The 26,390-nt window shown below is 35.6% G+C and overlaps 1 protein-coding gene and 1 pseudogene across 19 annotated transcripts in view; both read right to left on the bottom strand.

Moving 5' to 3' along the window:
• ANK3 (ankyrin 3) overlaps window positions 1-26,390 on the bottom strand; it is a 567,956-nt gene that overhangs the window by 188,941 nt on the left and 352,625 nt on the right. For all 19 annotated transcript variants that reach the window (XM_016127609.2, XM_016127607.2, XM_036222256.1 and 16 more), the window contains 3 exons: window positions 2,450-2,551; window positions 2,005-2,103; window positions 1,721-1,819 (listed from right to left, as the gene is read on the bottom strand). In XM_016127609.2, the coding sequence (XP_015983095.2) occupies window positions 1,721-1,819; window positions 2,005-2,103; window positions 2,450-2,551 (300 nt within the window). The remainder of the gene's footprint in view (window positions 1-1,720; window positions 1,820-2,004; window positions 2,104-2,449; window positions 2,552-26,390) is intronic.
• LOC118604619 lies at window positions 9,614-9,732 on the bottom strand (annotated as a pseudogene).

Genomic DNA, 26,390 nt, shown 5'->3' with positions numbered 1-26,390 from the left:
AAAGTGTTATTACTCCAAGTGAACTCTCATTGGGAATCAGAGAAGTGGAGTAGACCAGGTAACAAAGGTCCAATCACAGGGACCTAGAAAGAAGTTAGGCCAGATACACAAAAAATCATGTGGTTGGAAGCACTGTGCAGTTTCTTTTTCAAGACATTGATATTAAATGGCATTGCAGCCATCATTGCTATGGCTGCAATAACAAGGGAGGAAGTCACTGCAAGTCTGTGGACCCATAAGACACAGGAGGCTGCTGGCATCCGAAGACAATCGGTACTGAAAAAGGCTGAGGAAATCAAGTGCACTGAAAATAGAGTTTGAAGGGCCACAGTAAATAATGAAAAAAGTTGACTGAGACTTCGTTTTGAAATTGTAAAAGCAAGTTTATATGATTTAACAAAATGTAGGTTGTAACTACATTCGCATATGAGTTCTCAGAACGAACAAAGACTAAGCCAAATATGATTTTTGTGGAAAAGGAGTGTAATTTCTCCAACAAAATTATATTGTAGGTTGGCCTCCTTCACTTTTCCCCCTCACCCTGTAAACAAGAAGATAGTCTTTTTGCAAAAAGTATTTGAGAACCAAAGGCCTTGCCTAATATTTTGTATCGTTTAATTTTTTGACTTTCAAATCATTCTTATTTGAAATATCTATCAGAAAATCATCCTAATTCTCCAGCTCCGTTTGGTCTAATGCTGCCAGACAGCCACAGACGCACGCATAGCTTAGCCATGCATCCAGCAGTTCTCCAACATCACTTTCCCTGACTTCATAAAATACTGTTTCATCTTTTGCAAAACTTGCAATTTTGTTCTATAATCAATTTGTTCAATATTCAACACCCTGGAGTAGACTCTGACAAACCAGGACAGAAGTCAGCATTCGACTCGAAGGAATGTTTGAGTAGAGATCAGCTTTAAAAATGATCAGGCCTTCAGTGAATATTTGTGTGTTAGGATTATTTCCTTACACAATCTCATGTGCACAGGGACTCAAACAATGAACAATTTGGACAATGAGCGTCTATATTTTTAAACCAACGAAGTTGATTCTTTTAGACTCGAACTCTATTAAATGATTATCTATTGGTGGTATTCTTAGACCTTCATGCAAAACTCAGAATTTATGGGAGGATCTATTGAATGAGTTATTAGTATATAAGAATCTGGAAATTTTAAAGTTTGGAGACTTTTAAAGTTTATTCTGCTTCTTTTCTTTCTTTGTAATTTGTTTCAGAGGACAACAATGATGCCTTAGCAAATAGGAATTAAGTAGTGTTTTCCCTTTTTCCACAAGATAAAGCTCTGATATATTCTGAACTTTCAAAAGCGTCTCCTCATTTATAGGTATTCCCACTTCCTTTGTAGGTTAATACATACTGAGACTGGACCTGAGTTAGAATCATAAAATAGTATAAGACTCTGCATTACAGATAACCCCTAAACATCTGTATATATGACTATCAGTCATATATAAATTGACAACTTTTAAAAATCTCTACCTCTCACATATACGTATTACAAATGAGGATATATATAGTATATATATACACATATATAAAAATTTAAATAATCTGCAATAATATAACTATTCATTGAATATAGCTTCTAAGTATTGCATTCTTAGAGAATATATGAAACAAGCAAGCACTTGACTAGAAGAACATTGTTTTAAATTATACTAACAAAAGTACTTTGCAATATAATTGTTGGTTTACCTGAGATTGTGCATTGACGTTGGCTCCATTTGTAACCAAGACCTTTACCACCTCTGCTTGCCCAGCCAGAGACGCTATATGCAATGCCGTGTTTCCTTTCTATAAAATGAAAAGCAAGACATATCAACTCTCCCATCTTTCTCTCTCTGTTTTGATAGTTTACAAAATGTTGAATCCCTCTGTTTTAAGTTCCCCAAAGAGAACAAAGATGTTCTAATTCTTATCGAGGGCTGAATCTTCATTGAATTTGGCAAGTGGTCAAAAGTATTAAATGTGATACTGACCTTTGTAGCTGCATCCACATTGGCTTCTCGCTGTAGCAGTTCAGAAACAACTTCTACATGGCCTTCTTTGGAAGCAAGATGGAGTGCATTCAATCCATTCTGATTAAAAGTAAAGGTAAAGCTTTACTCAGCAGGTTGAAAACAGAGCAGTAAACAGTCTACCAGGAACTCTGAAGAAGGTAACCTGCCACCAACAATCGCTTGTGTGCAGTATAAGAACTTGAATTAGGAATAATAAAAAAGTACCTGAAAATTAGGTGGGTTGTTCTAATATCATTACTCATTGAATTTCAGGAATTATAACTGATAATTTAAGAAGATAAAATTAGAGCAAAACTGGCAAAAAAGAGAATATGTTGGTAATATCTAATGAAAGATTTAGGGAGTTTAAAGTCTGGATTTAAAAAATTTTAACCCAAAATAAAAAACAATAAGCACAACTAACCTGATTGCAAATGTTGATGTCGACTCCATTTTTTATGTAGTCAAGGGCCTTTTCTAAGTGTCCAGCTCGAGCTGCTCTTAAGTAACTTGCGTTGGCATCAGACTAAAATAATTAAAAAACATTTTGATGAAAAATGAAACTAATATGCATGTTTGTAACTACTCAGCATATAGCCCAAACTAAAAAAAAAAAAAAAGTAAAATTGAGATTTTAAAATTGAACTAGTTTTATTGCACTTAACCAATGGTTTTTTTTTTTTTTTTTTTTTTTTTTTTTTTTACAGATTGAAGCCAAGAGCCTCCAACAGCAAAAAGATCATAACTAGCTTTATTGCAATACTCGCTTTACTTTGGTGGTCTGGAACAGAACTTATAATATCTCCAAGGTATGCCTATATTGTATTTCTCACATGAAAACACTAATAAAAGGTCTTTGTAAAGGCACCAGGAAAAGGAAACATTTTTTAAATGTTAGTTTCAAGCATACAAAGTTACCCCTTGTATAATGTCATAGTGATTCTAAACTAAAAGACAACATTTCCCACTATCTGTGGGCACCTTCGATCAACATAACAATTTCCAGAGAGTCAAGAGAAATCCTATAACTAATTTCCCGGCGGCTACGTTCTGAAAACCTCATTACTTTATTGTATCAGAAATGTAATATCTATTCCATTCTTTTATATCTAACAGAACCAATTTTGCAATTAATAGCTTCACAAATATATTAATTTGTTAAACTCATTTAACAGGAATTCGTGGGTAATGATGTTCTCCTGGATTTTCCTACAGGACACAGCCATATGTTAGAACAAAGATTGCATTTGAAAAGCATTTATAAATGTCTATGTCTACACAGATTGCAAAGTATATTTTACATATAGTTTCAAGTTAGCAAAGGCCATAGCCTGGAGAAAAGCACTAAGAAATAAGTAAATACATATAAATTTCTACAGCAACAAAAACCAAATCTGTAAGTCATTCACTGAAAATTTACAACTCTGAACTATTGCTAAACTCTACTACCTACAATTGCACAGTTGAAACTACCTACTACTGAACTCTTTAATAGAAAGAAGAGAGAGGAAAGACCGCAAAGTTAGGCTTGCACAATTTGTAAAGGAATCTTGTTTAATGTAGAAGAATACAGGAGCAAGATTTCCTGAAAGGGCAGCCAAAACATCTCCTCACTGGTTATAAATGCAATTATGCAGGATATGGCTTCAAGGAGGAAAGTGTCTTCTTTCAGCCATTTGGCAAATACCTCCCCCAAAGCCCCTATTCACATGCCACCTCATCTGCAAAGCCTTCCCAGACCTCCCAGGCAGAGTTTAATTGCCCTGCGTTCCCAGAGCAGTAATTTCATTGAGCTCTCTTGGTATTTATCTTACAGCATCAGAGTTTGGGTATACCTGCCCTTTATTCTTCCCTAATTGTAAACTCTTAGGAACATGCAGAGGCAGCTTATGGGGGAGGCAACTGGAAAGCCACCAAGACGCCAGTCTTTGAGGACTGCTAATTCACCCCTGGAAATTTTAACTGAGATGAAGGAAATTCCATCCATCAGAGGTGTCTTTGGATCTGGTGTGGGTCAATTCAATAAAAACTGACTTGCTCAGGGCCTCAAAGGAGAGGGCGCTGCCTCAGTGCGGGGTCTCCACCCTTCCTATTTATGGTAGTATTCCTGTCTGAAGGAACACTGCTTCCTCTAAATCGGGGCTTCTCAACCTCAGCACTATTAGCATTTTGACGTGGGGGATGGTCCTGTAGACGTCAATGTCTGTCAGCACCCCTGGCCTCTACCAAATAGGTATAAGCACTGTCCTCTATTTGTGACAACCGAAAATGTCGCTAGGATTGCCGATTTTCTGGTGGTGGTGTGGGTGGGGCATAAAATCTTCCCATTTCAGAATCACTGCTCTAAATAAATAGTAAACCAACTTATCTAAAGACTGTAGAATTTAATAGGCTTAAATCTTTGTCCTGCCTGGATTGCCACATGTATTGACCTAGCACAAGGCAGTGACTTTATAATATTCATCTTTCTGTCTCTTCTGCAATTAGAAGCAGCCCTAGCACATAGCAGGTGCCTGTAAATGTTTCGTGAATTAATCAAAAAAAAAAATTGTGTGGAAATAACTTTAATGAAAATAGTACCTGGAAGAATACAGGAGGCTTTAACAACAACAATAGCTATTTAAGTTGAGAATCTGATATGATATAAAGCTGAATATATGAGATCATTGAATAAACCATTGAGTCAGGTATCTGGGAATACATATAGGTATTGCTAAAATAAAACTGAGATTTGAGTCGAGTATGCAAATCATTTTATCAGAGCAGAGGGTCAAATAAGAGGAAGACAAGAGATATAGGTTCATATCAGACAAAGGACAAATCAAAGCTTACTGGAATTTAAAGAAAAATAAAATACAGTCTTTAAAGAGGTTCGCTCTTTGAGAAGGTTAGCTTTTTCATTTGGATTGTAAGTTCAGTTAAAAATATATTAGCTATGCAAGGATGGTTCATTATGCCATAAAATATCTTCTTTGTGCCTGCTCAATGACTTAGCAGTAAATTTGCCCAGAAGGGCTCTGATGCTGTTCTGAGAACAAATGACATCAGTCTGCCTGGATATTTTAATGCTAGAGATAACAACTGTGAGTGAAGCATCCCAAACTCTGTTTTACTCTAAACTCTGGCTTTTGAGTACATAAAAACAGCAGTTAAGTTCAGAATGAGTTGTCATAATTCAAGGAAAGCCTCTGTTGAGCCCAAATCTGAAATGATTTGGCAATTTCATACACTGCCCATATTCCTCTCAGATTTTCTCAGAATTTTCCTACTTGACACTCTCTAAAGCAAAACAAGACACAAACAACTTAAACTAAATCTTCTAATTTAGTGGTTCTCTACCTATTTGGAGTTGGGAGTCTTTTGAGAATAACAAAAGTTATCAACAAATTCCTTTCTTTCACAGTTGCATGTATATGCATATAAACACACCAAATATGCTATGTATAAATAAGGTGCACACCATTTAATGAGGCTCAGGATGGCTAAGCCTGCTCATGAATTCATGTTCATGAACACCTGTTCTAATGATTAAGAATTCTCTTGTAGATACCTTTACTAGACCTATTTTATCCAATGACCCAAATAATTCCAATTTATCACCTGAGAACTTTAGGAGGAAGAGAAAGGACAAAAATTTATTTTCTTCATTTTCACTTTTCTCAGCCCTCTTATATACAGACAAGCTCAACACATCAACACATAACAATTAGTCACTTTATACTTTAAAGTATGGTAGGAGAGAGAGAAGATAAAAAGCGAGAAGAGAGAAATGGAGACCTTGAAGAAAATCAGCAACTTAGGAAGTGAAGTTGCTAATGCCCACAGGAAAAAAGACCAAGAAGTTCCTCATTTTACTCCCACCCACCTTCAAGCAATGCAGCCATGTCTCCCTTCCACAAATACTTATTAAATATCAATGGTGTGCTACTTGTGACATCTGGCTGAATAGTTGTGAACAAAACAGATGTGGTACAAATTAAGACTCATTTTGCCTTCATCCCTGTCTCTTAGACTTCTCCAAATCATGTTGTTTAAGTGACAAAGTAAACAATGGATTCTTCAGTATTTTTTCTCAAATTCTGCCCATATAATTTTTGTTTTATTTCCTTAACCTTAAAAAATGCCATTTTTTGTATCAATGGGCTCAGTATCAATGGGCTGCATTTTCTAGCTGTCATTTCATCAAATAACTTGGGGCTACTCTTAACATAGGCATAAACTGGTTTTGAATCTTGAGCATTCTATCAAAACAATGCCATTTTAAAGCCAGATGTAGACAAATTATTATGAAAGGAAATTAGGTCCCATGAGAAGCTGAGCTCTGCTACATGGAAGGTCACACAGAGAACACCACCGTCTAAAGCATCGGTTGGCACAAAATTAATATAAGCAGACTGGTCAGCATTTTTTTCCTCCTGAATTATCAAAATCTGAAGTAAGAATTTGGAAAATCAAAGTGTCTTTCATCATTATTTAATATCTTATCTACTTAGTCATTTTACTAGACAGGAAAGAAATATGAGCCACGTGTACTTTTCAAGGAAATAGCTTCAAGGATAGAGTCAAGCATTATTATGAATTAATCTAATAACTTAGCATTCCCACCTGTACTAGAATATTAATATTATTCAGCAGAAAGCAGTGACAGAAAAGAATAAGCCTTTCCTGAGTGCCAACCTCAGTAAGAACCAATACTTCAAACCTCTGACTACACGCTATATATGATCACAGGTATTTATATTATTCACTTAATATAACAATTGTATAAGTTCTTAGATGAACTTAGTCCTTATAATATTTCTACGAAGTAGTCTAGTGGGTTGAAGAGTGTCCCCACAAAATCCAGGTCTATTTTGAAACTTTGAATGTGACATATTTGGAAATAGGATCTCTGTAGATATAATTAGTTGAGGTGTGGTTATACTTGATTAGAATGCACCCTAAAATCAACAGAGATGTCCTCATAAGAGTAGGTATACAAATACCAAATCATTATGTTGTAACCTGAAACTAATGTTAATATATCAATTAAAAAAAAAAAAGAGATGAAGACACAGACATAGAGGTCACGTAAAGATGGAAACAGAGATTAGGGTTATGATGCCACAAGACAAGAACACCAGGAGCTATTAGAAGCGGGAAGAGGCAAGGAAAAATTCTCCCCGAGAGCCTCCGGAGGGAGTGTGGCTGCTGACACCTTGATTCTCGACTCTGGACTCCAAAACTGAGAGAATAAATTTCTGTTTCAAGCAAGCCAGTCTGTGGTAGTTTGTTATGACAGATCTAGGGAACTAATACAAGCAGGTACTATTACTAGCTCCATTTTATAGATGAGGAAATTGAGCTTTAGCAAGGATGAATGACTTCCCCAGGGACATACTGCTTGTTAGTGGCAGGGATATTAACCCAGCTAGTCTGACTCCAGAGTTGGCTGTTAATCACTCTTCTAAAAAAAAGGGCTTAATAATTATTGGTCTATAGTTTATGCTCAATAACTCTTGGTTCGTTCGTTAGTTCATTCGTTCGTTCGTTCGTTCATTCATTCATTCATTCATTCATTCATTCTCCATCAATCAGCTCATTTATCCATCTAGCCACTGAACCATTGAATTAAGTATGTAGGTACTTTCAGGTTTATCCTCTCTATACCACAATTCCTTAACTGAATTTCATTTCAAGGGCTCAAGACGAGGCTAAGACCAGTGGATTACCAGAAGAAATGCAGATTAGAGACTCAGTGAATAGATAAGAGCTCTGCTCCACTGCTTCTAAACCTTAGGGGGCACTCTCTAGGGCCCATTAATACCTCATCTACCAATCCTCTTTCTCTTTCATCTTCCCAACTACCTGGGAACCATGTGAAGGGTAAGATGATGTTTCCTGTAAGCTGCAGGTTCCTTTTCTCTACTGGTGTCTTGTCCTCTGCCTATCAATGTATTCAGGTTTTGGTTTTTTTTTTTTTTTTTTTAATCTTTCCTTTCACTTTCTACCTCGCACGCAACCCTTGTAAGTGATGCTCTCTATCAGTATCATGGACTGGTTCATATGTCTGTATCCCAGCTATTCTACTTACTAAGAGTGTTACCTTTGGTCAGTATCTTAACATCCATGTACCTCAGTTTTCTGTCCAATGGGGATAAAATAATCTACTGTGAGAATGAAGTTAGAGAATTCATGTAAGGGGATTAACAGTATGAGTGCACAGCAAGCACTCAATAAATCATTATTTTTTTAAATTACTTTGTAACCATCAAACGTTTTGAGGAACTGATTTAGACTCACAACTTCTACACTTAATACTAATTTGAGGCTCTCGCCATATGGCTTCTCTTGCTAGTCTAATAAAGCCTGGCTGTACAACATCACCAATGACCATTTGATGACAATCGTCACATTATATTTAATTTTAACTCTCTCCTCTCTTAATGTTGAGCCATTTGGTAACACCAATCACCTTCTCGTTCTTGAAAAGTTTCCCTTTAGCTTCTCTCATCATTTTGTTCACTCCTTTTTGTTTTCTTACGGTCTCAACACATCATTGAAAAATGGGCTTTTTGCATGTTGAGAACTCACATTTCTTTCCTTCTTGTACTCATTCCCAAAGTGACCTCATCACTACCATGACTTCTGCCATTCTTAACCCACCACTCTGTATCTACATTGCGCCCATCTGTATCCCAAAACATTTCCACTTCCATATCCCACAACTGACTCACCGCAACAGCAATAACAAATGTTTAATGAGAACATATAATGTATTTGGCACTGAAATTAGTTACTAATGATAGAGATGTGAATAATAAATTCCCTTGATGTCTTTATTTAGATTTAAAGGTCCCAAGATTATCCTAGCTACTCAGGAATACAACTTTAGCGTGAACCTTATTTTCTTCATTATTCTTTCCTTCAACCCTCTTCCATAAAGTTACACGTAAGCATCTATTAAATATTCTGTCTCTGGGATTTTTACAGTTTCCCTCCTCCTTTAAAAAATATTTGCCATAATGTATATTGGACATTCAAGTGTACATAAAACATATACGAACAGTTTAAAGAAAAATCATAAAAGAAATACCCACATACCCACCTGTCAATTCAAGAATGAAATTTACAAGTAACTGTACCTACTTCCAATGAGCCCTTCCTTGACTGGCTCTCCAAAGACATCTGTTCTGGTTTATCATTCTTTGGCCTTTCTTTATAGTTTTAACAACTATATATATATATATATATATATATATACACATTCCTAAGTATTATGAAGTTGACTATCTTAGCATATTATATAAGTGGAAACACACATTATGAATCATTCTGTGACATACTTTTGTCTAATGTTGTGTTTCTTAGCGTCATCCACGTTGACATATATAAAGGTCATCAATTTATCATTCCTGCTTGCAGAAAACTCCATTACGTGATTATAACACAATCTATTTATGTACTATAGAGTGAACGAATGTTTGTGTTGTTTCTAGTTTGGGTGTAAGATGAACCATGCTGCCATTAACCTTCTGGCCAGTAGTTCTGGGGCACATAGGCAACCTTTTTTAAAAGTATATATTTGTTGGCTCATTTTTTTTTTAAACACCTACAGCACCTGGTATTCCTAGGTGGTTTCCCATGAAAGTACTATCCAGGCCCGATCCTGCTTAACTTCCGAGATCAGACAAGATCGGGCATGTTCAGGGAGGCACGGCCATAGACTGACTAAAAGTACATATTTAAAATAGCATCTTAAATGGTGGGTCACTGGCTGTGTGCCTATTCAACTTTACTAGTTAATGACAAACTTTTTTTTCCCCAAAGTGATTTTCACCAATCTATACTTTCCATAGTTTGTGATTACTGATTGTGAGCTTATATTCCTTAGAAATTAATCTTTGGGAATCTTTTGGAATTTAAGATTGCTTCTGCCAGTTTCCTTGAGGTACTTATCAACTAAAGATTATTTGAAAAATGCTTGACTTGAGGGTTTTTGGTTTTTAAGACTATACAAATTTAGACCAAACTGGTATAGATATGAGGAATTCCTTGTGGTTACAAATACTTAGGGGAGAATTTTTTCCCTTTCCATTTGGTAACTAATTGAAACACGCAAGTTTTTGTTATACTGTTCCACGTGGTGGGTTTACTTCCTGTCCAACCTTATATTTGGGGCTCAGCTTAATGGGATGAAGTCTCATTGGACTGTCCATTCTGGGTATGTTCTAGGCTTTGTGTCCTGTGTCTATGTAGCCAAGTAAAACCGGTTACTGCTGGAAAATGCTTACGCTCTTTTTTTTTTTTTTTCATTCACCTTATTATTACTTGTCAAGTTTAGGTCCTGGCCACGAGATGTCCACATAATTCTAACACCACCAGGAGATTGTAGTCAGCACACTGCCCCTAGTTGAATATTCCAGAAGCACCAACACTATTCAGGCTCATGAGGAGCCACTGAAGGTTCCGAGAAAATTCTGACAAGGATGAGAGCTGCAATTAAGTGAGGGCCAACTACAGGTCAGGGACCTCACTAAGCAGTACATATACTACTAGACACACATTATTATTCTTTAAAAATCAATCAATGTGGGAACCTTTATTGTAGATGCAAAAACTCAGTTTCACATGTTAAGTGGTTTGCCCAGGGTCATGCAGCTCATAAGTAAGCAGCAAGAACTGAAACCCACAACTTCTTGATAATAAGCCCAGTTCTTTCCTCAATACCAGCAGCGGAGCTGGAGCCCTAGGGTTCAAGAACACTGAGATCAAGAGTAAAGCTGAGTAAGCAGAGTTCCATGTGCCTATCTTTAGTTTCATCCCAAGTAGATCTACTTTTACTTGTTTAAATACAGTTGACAACATGCTTCACTTGTAAAAATGTTCCTGCTTTTAAACCATAGTATTCAATCAACTTCTATGGTATAGACTCTGAGGTCCTTTAAAACCTGCCCCAAACACTTCCAGCCTGTACTAAAACATGAATACTGATCTTGAATAAGTAATCCAGATGGCTTATTATTCTTTAAGGGCTTATTACTTCTCAATAATTTCCCTGGCAAGGTAACTTCACTCAGGATACCCCCTTTGCCAATAATGCTCATCACCATTGCTTGCGCCTAATCCCCAATCAAGAGAGTCACCTACTAAATCCTACATCCAGCTCAAATGTCACTTCATCTTTGCTGTTTTTCCTGATAAACACTGGGCATAACCCCTTCTCTCTCCAGATTCTTATAGCATTTAATTGGGTCAGTTTAGATGCCAGCTATCCCTTCGAGATTACACTGTAATCTATTTTAGGGTAAGTCCATGTCTTGTTCAGAGATTATTTTTGAATAGCAAACTATTTGCAAGTGCTGAACAAAGAAATGTTGATTTCCAATGCACAGTCCCATGCTCTAACGTATAAGAAGCAAAAGGCTACATCAGTTTAACTTGGAACAAAAATGTCTGCCTTGTTCCTTCTCCCGTCTCTTGTTCTCTCTCCATTTCACTAGATGAAGAAATAAAAGAGTCTAGTCACAGAATTAGGAGTTCTTCCACACTTCAAGAGAAGATAAAAGAGTGAGTCTGAGTTTATTCTGGTTTCTTAACTCGATTTAGGTACATGGCTTGATTTTTAATATACTTTCTGGGATCGCCTATCAACCTTTTTGTTTTAGCAGTTAACTGAGAAAAAAATATGCAGGTAAAGTCTGCATTCTGTTGTGCTTGATGAATCATAAAGTATTTAAGTAGCCTGACATAATCATTAGGCATTTATAATACGTGAGGCATTTTCCATAGATTGAGACATACTCATTCTCAGAAGTCTGTGAAATCTGTGCTATTATCATCGGCTTTGTGGTAGATCAGAAAAATCAGGTTAGGTAATTTGCCAAAGGGAATTCTTCTAGAAACAGAACCTGGATTAGAACTCATGTCCTTAATGTGAGTTCTGCCCTTAACATCTACTTATCTAATGCCTTCCTTGGCTGATATTCCTGAGTGACATAAAAGAAAAGAAGGAACTTAAATTTGCCAACTAAAGGAGTAAAGAAACATCAGCAACAATTATTCAGAGTCATAAGAGGCAGGTACTTTGCATATATGAACTTAACAATCCTCGATATTGATATTTATATATTTTGAAAGAGAAAATGGAAGCTCCTACAGTCAGACAGTGTTGGAGCTGGAAGTTGAATTCAGATCTGTGTGATATCACATCCTAGGGATATATTGCTGGAGTATGGTAATTATCCTTTTAACCGAACTCTCTCATTTACTATTCCTTTTGTCTAAAAGGACTGATGCCCGAATATGGGTGAATTTTCTCTAGGATTCCCACACCTGCTGGTTCCTATTAGTAGTCAATTGTATTTTCTTCTCTAACACATTTATGTCAGTTGTTGTGGTTGCTGTAATTGTGTATTTAATTAGGTATTATATAAACTATGAAATAGTACATAGAGAAAGAGTAATTTATGAAAATAAAATTAAATTCTTTGGAAAGACTTATTAGAAAGAAGTTCCTAAAAATGTTGCTGCTGAATCTGATGTGGATGAGACTATTGTAAGGAATGACAAAAAATTTAGAACACTCCAGAAAGATTCTATAGACTCAGGTTACTTCACAGATTAATTTTTAACTTTCCTTTAAAGATATGGACACTGGGATTCTAAGAAGCATCAGTGTTACAGACGGAAAACATGAACTCTAGCCAGCAGATCCATGCTTAGAGAAAAGGCCTCATTTTTATATCCCGCATTTGACAAATGGATACACGTTTATTTGGCTTAAGGTAAAAACCAAACATTTAAGAAATATATGTGCTTTTATGATTCCTGGCTGCTAACCATTTTTTAAAAAATCAACAAAAGAACTACTAATATATAGTTTACTGTATAAAAGGCCTCCTATTAACTATGCTTTCTACTACTCAGGAAGATCCTAAGACACCTCTCATAAAGCTTCTTACATTAAAAATTTCCAGAAGCATTATCTAGGTGCCCAGATCCAACAGACCACATCGCCTGGTTTCTGGTAACACATCAGAAAGTACGGACCAGGAAGAATAACAATTTTCTGACCTTCTCACATTGCACATGCTAATTTAAATGTGAATGAGGATACCAGTATATTTATGCAGACATATCCAGGAAGTACATTAATCTGTTTTCTTAAGTCCACAATCTAAACTCCACTGTGAGGCTGTGCTGAAAATGAAATCACAAGTCTGTACTTGAAGTAGAAAATAATACATCTTTTCTAACTATTAAGATAATCTTTAAAGTAAATGTTATATTGTTTTTCCATCACTAGGATTAAGGGTTCATATTTAACAAAGGGTTTAATATCTAGCAGTGAAGCAGTAATGTCTACTTTGTCTTTACTATGAGAATGCAGTTACTGCTTTCAATTTTATAATCTAGCTGTGCAACTGAAGCAAGCATGTGAAATTGGAATTCACAGTAGAGAAACCTATGGAAGCTGTGAGAGTCCATGGAGATTCATTAAGCACAGCCACTTCTGCATCTTAGGTATAGCTTGGAAAGCAGCTAAGAGGAGGAGGTAAGACTTCAAGAGAGGACTTAGCTGAGAAAAGAAAGAAAAGAAGGTGGAGACACAGAAATAGAAAGGAATGCTGAAAAGACAATTTCCACTGAAAAGGAGAATCACTGGGGGAAATAGTAAAGGAGAGGTTCATAGAAGATTTGGAATGGCAGATAAATCTGATTTAACTTCACCATAAAGATACCAGGAGACAGTGAAGTATTTTAAGAAACAGAAGGAAATCATTATATCTATATTTTAACCCAAGTGATGGCACATGAGAGTATGGGAGGAAATGGAGACCAAAAAAACATCTGTAGGTCAATGGTGGTCAATCTACCATGACAACAACAACAACAACAACAAAGCAGACACTCAGGCCCCACCCCCAGAGACTCAACTGGTCATTTTGATAAATGAAACTCAAATGATTCCAATGTGCAACTAGAGGTGAGAGACACTGAATTAGGTTATTATAAAAATACAGCTCTATGTGATATAGAGGTTTGGGGGAGCAGGTGGAATGAGAAAGAAAGGAGTGCTGCAAGAGGCATTCTGAAGGCCTGCTGACAAACTTTTAAATTTACATGAGAGAACATTACATTCTAAATGCCAGATTTAAAAATCTTGGCTTTCATGTTCGCCTCTCTCCCCTTTCTCATACTCTTCTATGGTTCCCTTTTTAAAGCAAACTTTTACAGCCAGAAATCGAAGATGTCAGGCTTTTCTTGGTAACACTGAGAAGTAATTTTAGGTGACTAAAGCAATACAGATTTGTAAATTACTCTCAATCAGGAAGGGGACTTATGCAGTATGGGGCCTGCTTATCAAAATCCTCAAATCCTCTATGGCACTGATCCTTAATTAGTGATTTCAACGCCAATTATACTTTTGAAGTATAAATGGAGGTGCTTTGCAGAACTTCTCAAAATCCAAGATGGATGTGTTTATTTGGAATAAAACTTTCCATGAAAAAAGGTCAAGTCGCTTGAGAGTCACATTCTTCTGAATTTAAGGCTTTGATACAGGGCATGGGGCCATGGTCCTGCCCAAACACATGAGGGTTTTTTTTTTTTTTTTTTACTCACTAGACTACAGCAGAATCACTGCTTATATCCTGGGACTCGTCCACTGAGATAGTGCCCATTCAAAGTTGCCAGATATTTTAGAGTAAGATATTATATGCTGATATTTTATAGATATCTTGCACAGTGATTTAATTTCTGACCAATGTCAAAGGAATGCGACCAATTGTGCAAACCAAAACAACTGTGACATTCATGCAACAATCTGCCTCCTGTCAATAAAAACCCTCAGATCTTTAGGAAACTGTTTTTTCTTTTTCTTTTCTCCCCTGCCTTATCCCCCACCAAAGGGGTACTAGGTGTTTGTTTGCAAATAGATCCTTTTTAGGTATGTGTGCAGGGTGGATACAAAGATTTTAAATAAAGGGGAATTCTGTGTGTCTTGCATGTCAAGTGCTTGAAAAAAATGAACGCTTTTAGTTAGGGAAAACCTTGGGTTATTAAGGTTTTATTCTTTTTTATTTAATGGCTACCCAGTTATTGAAAATAAACCAGCAGTAAGAGGAGCGATTGGGGCTGAACCAGTAAGAAAAATGCTCATGTCTACCTCTATCTTTAATCATCACTATCAAAATCACTCAAGTGCAGGGTCTGCCTCCACAGATTCCCTCTGATTGCTACAAGGCTGCCTTTGTTTGTATGGATTTTGCTTGGAAGTAACCTCGGTTCATCCCTGAAAATGAGGTCACTGTCCCATAACACATGTTAAGCATGGTTAGCATCTTTACACTGGGACCTTTGCCAGAAAGGCCCCTGCTGTCGCAAATTTCAAACCTGCCAGGGTGTCTGTGCACAGTGGCCTCTCTGAAATGGAAAGGCAAACAATACTCCCATCTTTATCTTTAAGTAGAACGGAGTGGGACTCAGTTAAAAAAAATAAATACAGGGCTGGCAGGCTTTTGTTTTTACAAAGGCAGTGTTTTCAAGAGATTTACTTTGCCATACTGATAAAACCCGCTCTCATCGAGTCTGTCTGCTATGATCTGGTTTACATCACAAGGAAGATGCAGAATCCAGCCCCTTGCAGTGTCTTTTCTCACCCAGAATTCAAAACCCTACAAATTCTCCTGGAGACTGATTAGAAATAAAAAGAAATACAGAGAAGAAAGATGTTTACCATAGGAAAAATGAAAAGTGCATGTTGGGTGTTATTGGTTGGGTATTTCCAATAATTCTCAATGTAAAGTTGATACTGTTCAGCTGCCTAACAGGATTTGAGTTTGTCTGAAATTTTCTGATGATATAAAGAAAAAATTTAAATATCTATTTCAGATGACTCTCAAGGGATATAAAACCATATGTATTAGGGGAAGAGAGTTGTGTACATTTTAATAATATGAGGTCATAGTGTAATCTTTTGTTCTGATTTGTACTAATAGGTACAGAATTTGAAACCAATTGGACTTAAAATTTTTGTTTTAAAAAATTTCCTCATGATATAGAAGTTTCAAGGGATCTTAGTGTGCTATACACACAGATTATGTCCTAACACTATTATGTATTGGTAGAATGCTATAAATCATGTTTCTAATTGATAGAGTAGATACATTTTAAATAGAATTAAATAGACTAAATGACAGGTGAATTCTCTCTTTCCTTAAAAAACTCTATGACATTATGCAATGATATGCAGTGAAAGTACTCTTACAACTAATGGTAAATGGTGTATTTCCCAAATGAGTAAAAATGGAAAAGTGCTAATAAAAGTCCTATTGTAGCCAGGGTACTTAACGGAAGACATAGACAGAGAAGTAGCTCTTCATCCAAAATGATTTTTGAAATTTAAAATGAAAACAAAATGAAGTCTTTCACTAAATCCATTCAAAGACATTTTAGTACACGGTGCTTTGTCTTACATAAGAGTGAAGTTATACAAAAGGGACACAACCTTAAAATTTGTAAAATATTTATCTTTGATTATTTTGAAATGGATAGATCCAAATTAATAAGCCTAGAAAAGAAGCACAAATGAAAATACCACTTTTGAAAGGTATGTTTTGTGGGTATATTTATTACCAGGCTTGTTTGAAACCTGTGTTTGGACATGTTTCTGGTAATCTCCTGGGACCTGGGACAAAGACACACAAAAGAAATGACAATATATTGCTTTGAAAAAAACAAGTCTATCCACAGCAATCTCGATGCTCAGAAATTCAGAACATTCAACAGCCCTGGAGAATTTTCTATTTTTTTTTCTCTCTATCTTAAGCCACAAAGATGGAATATTAATGTGAGGAAGATTTAGTCCTTATGGAAAGTTTAAGCATCTTTAATTTAGGAAATTTTTTTTCCCATTGAGTTAAAACAAGAATGCAATCAAAAAATGCATAAAATAGTGAGTAGTTGATGTTGGTTCACAACGTGCAAATTTTGTGGATGACAGTCGCTTCAAAACATATCACTGAAACCCTTTCCATCTGTTGGGCAGAAGGCAAGTGATGAACAAAAATGTAGAGTCACTGGGTCTTAGACTTTATCATTGCCCATCACCCCTTTTTCTTTTCTGTTCCATCTAGGTCATCCGTCTCAGTTATTTCCCACATGATTATATATATATATATCTTTTAAGAAATTCTCTGTTCTCCTGTGAGCAAGGCTGCCTATAAAATACAGTAATTTGTACCCCATTGCTCAGCCAAGGAAGTGAACAGGCTCTTAAATGAACAGGCTCTCCCACCCTGGAAGGATCATATACTCCATCATGCCTTTCTTTACTATGGTGTTATAGTGTGAGGGGCATGTATGAGCCCTCAACTCCTCTCAACGATATTTACTAAGTAATCTCAGGGTTCATAGCCATGAACTCGTGAATTGGTAAGCAAAAATTCAATATAGTAATAATTATGTCTTAGTCTTAATACACAGCTTGTTTTGTATTAACAACAAAGTACATTTATATTTTTTACATACATCTTATTTTTTGAGGTGTGCAGAGATCACCGAATCATCTCTATTTGTATAAATAGGACACTGATGCAAAGAGAGATATGATTTGCTTAACTAGTTAGGAAATGGCTAAAAATAAAATTTGAGGTTCCTGGATTTAATGATCTTACCAGCACCTCATGGTGCAAGGAGGAGGATGAATTATTCCAATGAATATAGGGGTGTGTATATCTTTTTGCATTAGTGTTTGAATTTCATTGGATAAATACCTGCGAGTGAAAGTGCTGGGTCATATGGTAGTTTTATTTTTAATTTTTTGAGAAACCTCCATGCTGTTTTTTTATAGTGGCTATACCAATTTACAATTCTACCAACAGATAGCAAGGATTCCATTTTTTCCATCCTCATCAGCATTGTCTGTTGATTTACTGATGACAGCCACTGTGACAGGTGTGAGGTGATATCTCATTGTGGTTTTAATTTACATTTCTCTGATGAGTAGTGATATTGAGCACTTTTCCGTATGTCTATTGGCCATCTGTATGTCCTCTTTAGAGAAATGTCTATTCAGATACCCAACACTAATTCAAAAAGATATAATCACCCCTATGTTCACCACAGCATTATTTACAATAGCCAAAATATGGAAGCAACCTGTGTCCATTAATAGACAAATGGATAAAGAAGATGTGGAACATATGTGCAATAGAATATTACTTAGCCATAAAAAAGAATGAAATCTCACCATTTGCAACAACAAGGATGGACCTAGAGGGTATTATAGTATGTGAAATAAGTCAGAAAAAAAAATACCATGATTTCACTTATATGTGGGATCTAAGAAACAAAATAAACAAAACAGAAACAAACTCACGGATACAGAGAGCAAACTGATCGAAGAGGGGTTGGGAAATGGGTAAAAAGGGTGAAAGGGATTAAAAGTACAAATTGTCGGTTATGAAATAGTCATAGGAAATTAAAGTATAGCATCGGGAGTATAGTCAATCATATTGTAATAACTATGTATGCTGTAAACAGGTACTAGACTTATCAGGATGATCACTTCATCCTGATAAGGTATATAAATGTCTAATCACCATGTTGTACGCCTGAAACTAATATTATATTGTCTGTCAACTGTAACTGAAAAATTAAAAAAGGATTAAATGAATAAATTAGTACATAATTTTATGGTTTGAACTAGTAAAAGAACTTAGCTAAAGATTTTCCTGCCAGACTCCTAGGCTGAATGGGATCTCCAAGGTCAACTGTTTGAATCTCCCTTTCTCCGAAGTATACACATGTTGTAACTCTCCCTACACAGTGACCCTATGTATCCTTTGGGGAACAACTACTAAATATTGTGACTCACGCCTCAGAGATGAAGAGGGCTAAAAACAACAAACAGCTTTGCCTCTTTAGACATCAAATGAACCCCCAATGTGACAGTATTATTCAGTCAAAATTCAAAAGTCTGTGGGAATCTTTGTTTATAGAGCAAATATCAGTTGTTACATCGCTTGGCTAAACAACGGTGACAACAACAAACCGCAGGCTCCCTTCTAACTGCGCTTGGTAATACTAAGATAATGCTACTTATCACTTAGGAAATGCATAGCAATTACTCCTGGCATTATATATGGTAGATTATATAAACCACGTCAACTGTTTGGGATTTTTCCATTTATTTGGTATGTTATGAATCAGAACAAGGATGTCAGGGCTTCATGCCTAAGGATCCTTATTATGTAGGAGGCATTTGCATGAGTCCTAAAATATTTAATCCAGGGAACTATTCACATTTTAAATATAGCAACTGAAAACAGTGATAAGCTAAAATTGGTCTAGGTATCAGGAGAAAAGAGAAAGGATTTACTTGAATAGATGAACACTTTCCAAACAGTCTTTCTCCTTTTCTTTTTGAAATCAGGAAATAAATAGCTTGGTTTTTAGTGTGATACACTTAATATTGCAAACATAACTATTTTCTTCCAATGCATAAATATACTTTGTATGGTGGGACTCAGCCAGGAAATCACAGTACACTGGACTGAGCTGCCTGGTCAGATAATTAGAGGCCTGGAGTTGAAAGCCCAGAGGAATTGAAGGGTGAGGCCCACAGCACCAGAGGGAGAGGAGGCAGTAGCTAGTGACAGAAAGGGTTCTTGAATTTATTGTCCTAAAATGTGTGCCAGCTGGTGCAGCTGGAGCCTTGCTGGTAAATGAAGCTCTCTGCCTTTTGGGGGGCTCATGGTGAGGATGGTTTCATACTGATTCTTTTTAAAACCCATCTACCAAAATGCTATTGCTCTTTCCATTACATTTTTCATTCCTACCCAAGTCTATGATCGACAAAGAGATCTCAGGAACCCTTGGTGAAAATATAGCTCAATAAGTTCTTTTTTGAATGAATAAAAAATATATTTTAAAGTAAGGTTAAGTAGCGATAGATTGACAGACTGATTTGTGAATATTAAATAATCTTCAAGCAACATTTACATTTTTCTTGGACAAGATTTAAAAATAGAAGACTTAATATCTTTACATTGAATGCAATGAAATGGAAGAGAGAGAAAAAGCACAAATAGTACCCAGATGCACAAGATATTTTTAAGAAGTACAATGAAAACAGATAGTAAAGATAATAAAGAAGAATGTTCTTTTCAATTACATAAAACACATGAGAGTAGACTTTATCCCAAAGTTAAGGTAACCACTGGAATACGTAGCTATAAGTAATTACAACATAGTAGGTGACTTAAAATGTCTGGTTATATTATAGTCTAACAGTTAAAACATATTACAAGGATCTTGGGAGTAAAGACTTATATCTAAGGAGATGCCCTTTATGTATAAAGATGAAGGTACTAAATCAGGGTTGGCATGTCATACAGGTTTTTTAAGTGTCTGAAAATAGACAGTAATGGATTAGTTTAGACCTATCAGTAAGTCAATAAAAGTTTGACAATCTAAGAGTTCAGGCTCTGGAGCCAGATACCTCTGTTCAAAACCTGGCTCTGCAATTTACAAACTCTGTGACGCTGAACAAGGTATTTAAATATGCTGACAGCAGAAGTCAGATCCTCATATCTATTTCTACGTTCAATCTGTGGCCACGTGTTGTTTTGGTTGAAGTATGTCAAGGAAATCTGGCCTCAAACAGATAACAGAGTTCGAAAAGGGGGACCTCACAGGAAGTGGAGTACTCTGGAAGAGTCTTGGGGACACTCAGGGGTTCTTAGACCACACTTTGAGAGTAGCTTGTCTACAACAAAGTTGTCAAAGACCTACCTCATGGTACAGATGCCTTCCACCTCTGAGCAGAGTAATTTAGGCAAGAGCTATGACTGAACAGGAAGACAAAGTCTAAATGAATGCAGTGCTGCTATTTCTGCACAGTATGGACCAGGGTCACACTAACTGCCCCATTTTTTGCCTTTTTGCTCCCTTGCTTTAGCCCTCTTCCTGATCGGATTGTTCCAATTGGCCTTGTCCACACACTCCAAATACTTTGACACTACTCACTTTTCCAGTGGATAATACTGTTCTCAGAATGTCAACTTAATATTCGTGGAAATGACATGTGAGAAATGAATAACACATCCCATTGCAATTGGTGCCGCTATGTCAGGGAGAGAGCATGAAAATTCTTTATAGACAACTTGTCATTGTCATGTAAACACAACTATATATACAAATCCTGTATTCTGGGAAACTTCTAGACTGAAAAACAATCTTATTTTGGCCACTAAAGTGGAAAGTTACTTAGTAATATTTTCTGTTTAAAATATTTTACAATATTTAAAATAATGTCATTATAAAATTAAATGGTGGCTAGAAGGTTAAACATTATTTTAAATTGAATTTATTAAATATTTTTGGCTTTTTTTCAGTCATATAATACTAACTTTACTTTCAATTTATTTCAAATACTCTTTTAATGAGATGCTTAAAATTATGAGAGGCTATACTTTTTAAAGATGAGGATTTGTTTAAAAATTCTAACAAGTATTTATTGAGTGCTTAATACACACCAGGCTTAGGGGATCAAAAGATGACTAAGACACAGTCTATGTTTATAGAGCTACAGAATTCAAAGTAACATTTAGCTTATTGACACAAGTGTTTCCAAAATATAACAGAATAATCATTGAATTATAGAAACAAGTAACTCAGTAATATATCGAAATGATACTGTTAGAACATAATATAATTCAAGAATTCAAAACTGAAGCTTACCCAGATTTTACAAAGCAATTTGACATTGACTTTTAAATTTTTTAAATTGGTTACATCATTCACTTGCCACTTGACCAAAAAAAAAAAAAAAAAAAAAGGCATAAACGTCCCAATATTATTCTCTAGAAATGAGTATCTATCATGAATGTCTATACAGATCTTTATTTCATATAATGGTCAAAAGTGGATCCTAAAAGAAATTCTTTGTAGGCTTTTATGTTTAATAAATGATTAATCAGTAACTGTAGATATCTATCTAATATACTCTGAAATTTGTTATATAACCTAATAATAAATTCATCAGTAGTCTTATTAGAAGACAGTTTAATTTTTATTACTAGATTTTACAACATATTCTCAAGACAATAGTAAAAAGAAAAATAATAAATAATAAATATATGCATTAGGATAAAGAGATGGGAAATAGTTTTCTCTGTGACTAAAAATGCCTTAACATTATCAAAATAATGACTGTTTATAAAGACATGATACCTAGATTTTAATTCTTTTTTTCTTATAAATATTGTTTAAAATTGATTATAGCCAAAATTTTTAACTGAGAGAAGGCAGTATCTTTGTATTTTCACATAGAAGAACACAGTTGATGAGTAAAAATCATACTACTTAACTAAAAATTTCCATTTCAAAACAAGAAACTACAGTCTTAGCAGCAAAAAGACAGGTTTATTGAATCCTCTTTTGAGCTTGACTATAAATTTTCCTATTTGCCCCCAACTTCCCAAAGTGAAAATTATCGACAATAAAATTAGTATTATCCCAATAATTAAGTATGCATTTATTAACTGATTACTGAAAACCAAACATACGAAATAGAGCACATCTGAGTTTGAACATAGAAAATGAAATAATACCAAGAATTTTTTATGTGGTATTATAGAGTACCTTTATAAGACGTAAAAATAATTTTCAGCTATTGAAAGCTCTTATCATTAGCTGTTTCTAAAATGCACATTAAAATTGCATTAAAATTAAGCTTTGCTCAATAGTAGAATCTAGCTTTCTTTTTTATGAGCATTATTTGAGTTCAAGTTTAAGAGTTAATTTTTCATAAATCATCCATGGCAAAAGTAGTTCTTCTATAAAGACTTGATTATTAACAACACACGAAAGTGTCTAAAGTTGGGAAAGGTACATATATATCTACCCTTTTGGAAGGTTTGTACTACAAATGTTTCACAATAACAAGTTGTAAAATCACTGAAAGTTTCTCCCAAAACAAAGACTAACTGAACCTATAGAAAAATCTCTAAACAATACCACAGAAACCACGAGCTAAACAGAAGTAGCAAGAGGTATTAACAATCGTTTGTGAAAAGGTAATTATCTACTATACCCTCTTTGCAAGGATTTTATCCATAGTTCAGCTCATGCAGATAGACTGTTCAGTCTCCCATTCAAGTCAGAGATGAAAACAGGAGATGAATAATTCTTATTCATTGTCCAGCTAAACCCAGTACAGCAATAGTACATGCTACTCTATTGTGACGGGACTTCTATGTGATCTGTGTCGGGTCAGTGCCCTTCCAGAGTCACTGCTTAGGGCAGGATAATTTCAAATTCAGTCTGTCATTTTATTACATGTTTTTTTTTAAACAGCAGGCCCACCAAAACAGAAAATGCTGCACATATGGGCTGATTCAAATGCTTTTACCATTTAGTTGATATATTCTGACATGAGGCAGAAACAAGATGGTCTGCTTTTATTTGAGCTTTCCTTTCAGATCTTTTTTTTTTTTTTTTTTTTAAATTTAACTCGATCCATAAAAGACCAAAGCTTGTCAGGTACATTTTTTAGGATCTGTTATATCTGCACTTGGCTCAGAACTTCCTAGCAAATTAGTATTTCTCAAAGCCACGTCTTACTAGGTAATCAGCAAGTGTTGTCATGATTACACATACATAAAGTTTTTTTTCAATTCTACAACTAATGGAACTGAATGCACATCCAAAATTCAACCTTCAACACAGCTCATAAGTTTTGACGGGTGAATCAATTATTTTTAGAGTGACATTATATAATTTTTAGGACACATCTGCCAATATGCTTATATCACTGGTAAGTTATAATTAATGCCTGTGATTCACAAACAATATTTATATCTTTATTATGAATCTCAAAATTTAATCTGAAAAGGCCTTTTCTCTGAGGCACAGGGAATGTTTACAGTTTCACTCAGATTAAAATCTTATAAATGTCTACTCTAAAGTATAATAACATTCTGTAAAGTTCATAAGAATATTCTTTGCTGAAAGATTAACCTATCTCTAAGAATACAAAGATTAAAAGTAAGTCCATTTAAAACAGGGACCAAAATTTTGAAGTTCTCCAAATTGCTTTTCATAACACTACGAAATGACAGGTATTTTCTCAAAACCATTAGCATGTATGCCTACCTGATGTTAGAACTAGTACCAATGCCCTCATTTTTATAATGTCTCCTTCTAGTTATTATGACCATTTCATTAAATTTTGCTCACGAAGTGTTCGTTTTATGCTCAGGATTTGATACAGGGTGTTAATAGCAAATACCACGCATAGTATATGTGCGTTCTCATAGTTAAACGGGTACTAACCAAAAAGACACAGAAACGAGAGAACGTGAAATCTTAAAGTATGCCGTAATCTAAATAGTATTCTATAAATCCCTCAGAACCAAATATTTCAAAATTTTGTAAACATAAAGCAAATATTTACTCCCCTTTCCCATGTAGCATCCAAAAATGGCTTACTATGCTTATTTTTTAAAATTATTAAATAAGATTAAATATTTGTACCTGTGTGCAAATCTACTGAAACAGAAATAAGACTACATTTTCCAACCTCTAATTACATCCTCCATCTACCATTTATATGAATTTCCAAAACAAATTTGAACTCCATGGTGTTCTCACCAATTTTAAAACTCCACATTTCCCCTTGCAATTAACATATCATAAAAAGCTGAGTTTTAAAATCCACAGATTTCTCTTGAGAAAAGTGGGGATATTTAAACCTTCTTGCATTCTTGGGTCCACTAGGCCCTTCCCACACCCCAAATTACCCACTACCTCTCTGCATTTTATTAAGCACCCTCTTAAGAAAGGCCTGAGGCAAGAACACTCCAAATTACATCATAGGCAAAACGTACCTAGAATTCAGATCCGAGCAAAACAGAAAGGACAACCCTTTGTCCCCCCTACATTGAAATCAGGAGATCCATGGTGCAGACAGCCAACTTCCTTCCTATCCGGCAACAAACATTTTTCAAAAGGTACGACTATCCAGGCCAAAGCAGCACTGCTATAAGGAAATGTAAATGCTTACTTGTTCTGAGAAGCTCTCTCCCTCTTCCACTGCCATTCTGTGTGGCCAAGTATGAAACCTGATAACTCAATTAGTTAACACTCTGGACAGAGTATCGCATCTAAAAATATCAGCCTTGGGAAATGTAAAGGTTTTCCTACTTCCCAGGAAAGAGGTAGAAGCTGGTCAGAATTTTCTTAACTCTTTAAATGGGGGGTGAGTGGGAGCAGACAAGAGTATAGAAAGTGCCTTACAAATAATGTAGCACCTCCCAGAATTCCCCACTGACTTACCATATTTGTGGCCTCCAGACAAGCTCTGCGTATTTAGTCATGATATGGGGAATACCGAAAATAACAGGGCAATCAGCTGGAAGCGTACCCTGGCTGCTGGGAATCACTCATGAAGCCAGCTTTTGTCATTCCGCTTATCAGCACTTTCCTCTGGATGCAGGCTTCTCTGACATTCCTTCTAAAGACAATACCACCATTTTCTCCTCTGTCTCTGGAATCCAGTCAGGCCTGCCCTTTACTAGTGGGCTTTTTAAACCGAATTTCTTTTCCTACATTAGCTTTACTACTGAATATATGTATGCATGTGTGTGTGTGTGTGTGTGCGCGCGCGCGTGCGCGCGCACACACACACAGTGAAAGCATGCTGTACTGCCTAGGAGAGTTCTAACAAATCTAATTTCCTTCTGAGGGCAAATACAACCAATGATCTTTTTAAAAATACAGCACTATACAAAGCTCACGTGTAAAACCAGGAAAAAAAATACTCATCGAATGCTTCTGGTTAATTAAACTAATCGAATCCAGTTTTTCATTATTGTTGGGTACAAAATGCTTAGAAAACCTTTTACTAGCCTTATACTTGAGATCAAGAGTCAAAGCCCTGAGAAACCCATCATCATAAGAACTTGTGTTTATGTTTTATTTAGAACAGTCATCAATAGCACCCTTAAATCTGTAAGGCTTGAAGGAAAATGTCCGTGGCGGACTGAATTCAATTTTAGGAAGATCAGTACATAAGTCTATTCATTCGAAACACATTTACATAGAGCCTACTTTGTGCCTGCTATTCTAAGTGCTAGGGTGAAGTAAGCAGAGGAGGATAATGAACAAGATAGAGAAAATATATGCCTTTATGAAGTTTACATACCACCAAGCAGACTATAAGCTATAAACAAAATGAATAAATTATTGATACCATCAACAAGATAAGTGTTATAGGGAAAATAGCAAGAAAGGTGCATCAGAATCATGTGTTTAGGGAGTGGAAGGCTAAGCTTAATGTTAATGATAATGATAAAATAATAATGTATACAGGGTAT

The sequence above is a fragment of the Rousettus aegyptiacus genome, unplaced genomic scaffold (genome assembly GCF_014176215.1).
Source record: "Rousettus aegyptiacus isolate mRouAeg1 unplaced genomic scaffold, mRouAeg1.p scaffold_m13_p_6, whole genome shotgun sequence".
Classification (NCBI taxonomy): Eukaryota; Metazoa; Chordata; class Mammalia; order Chiroptera; family Pteropodidae; genus Rousettus; species Rousettus aegyptiacus.
The sequence above is the reverse complement of the archived record's forward strand: the minus strand, read 5'-3'. Positions and strand labels throughout refer to the sequence as shown.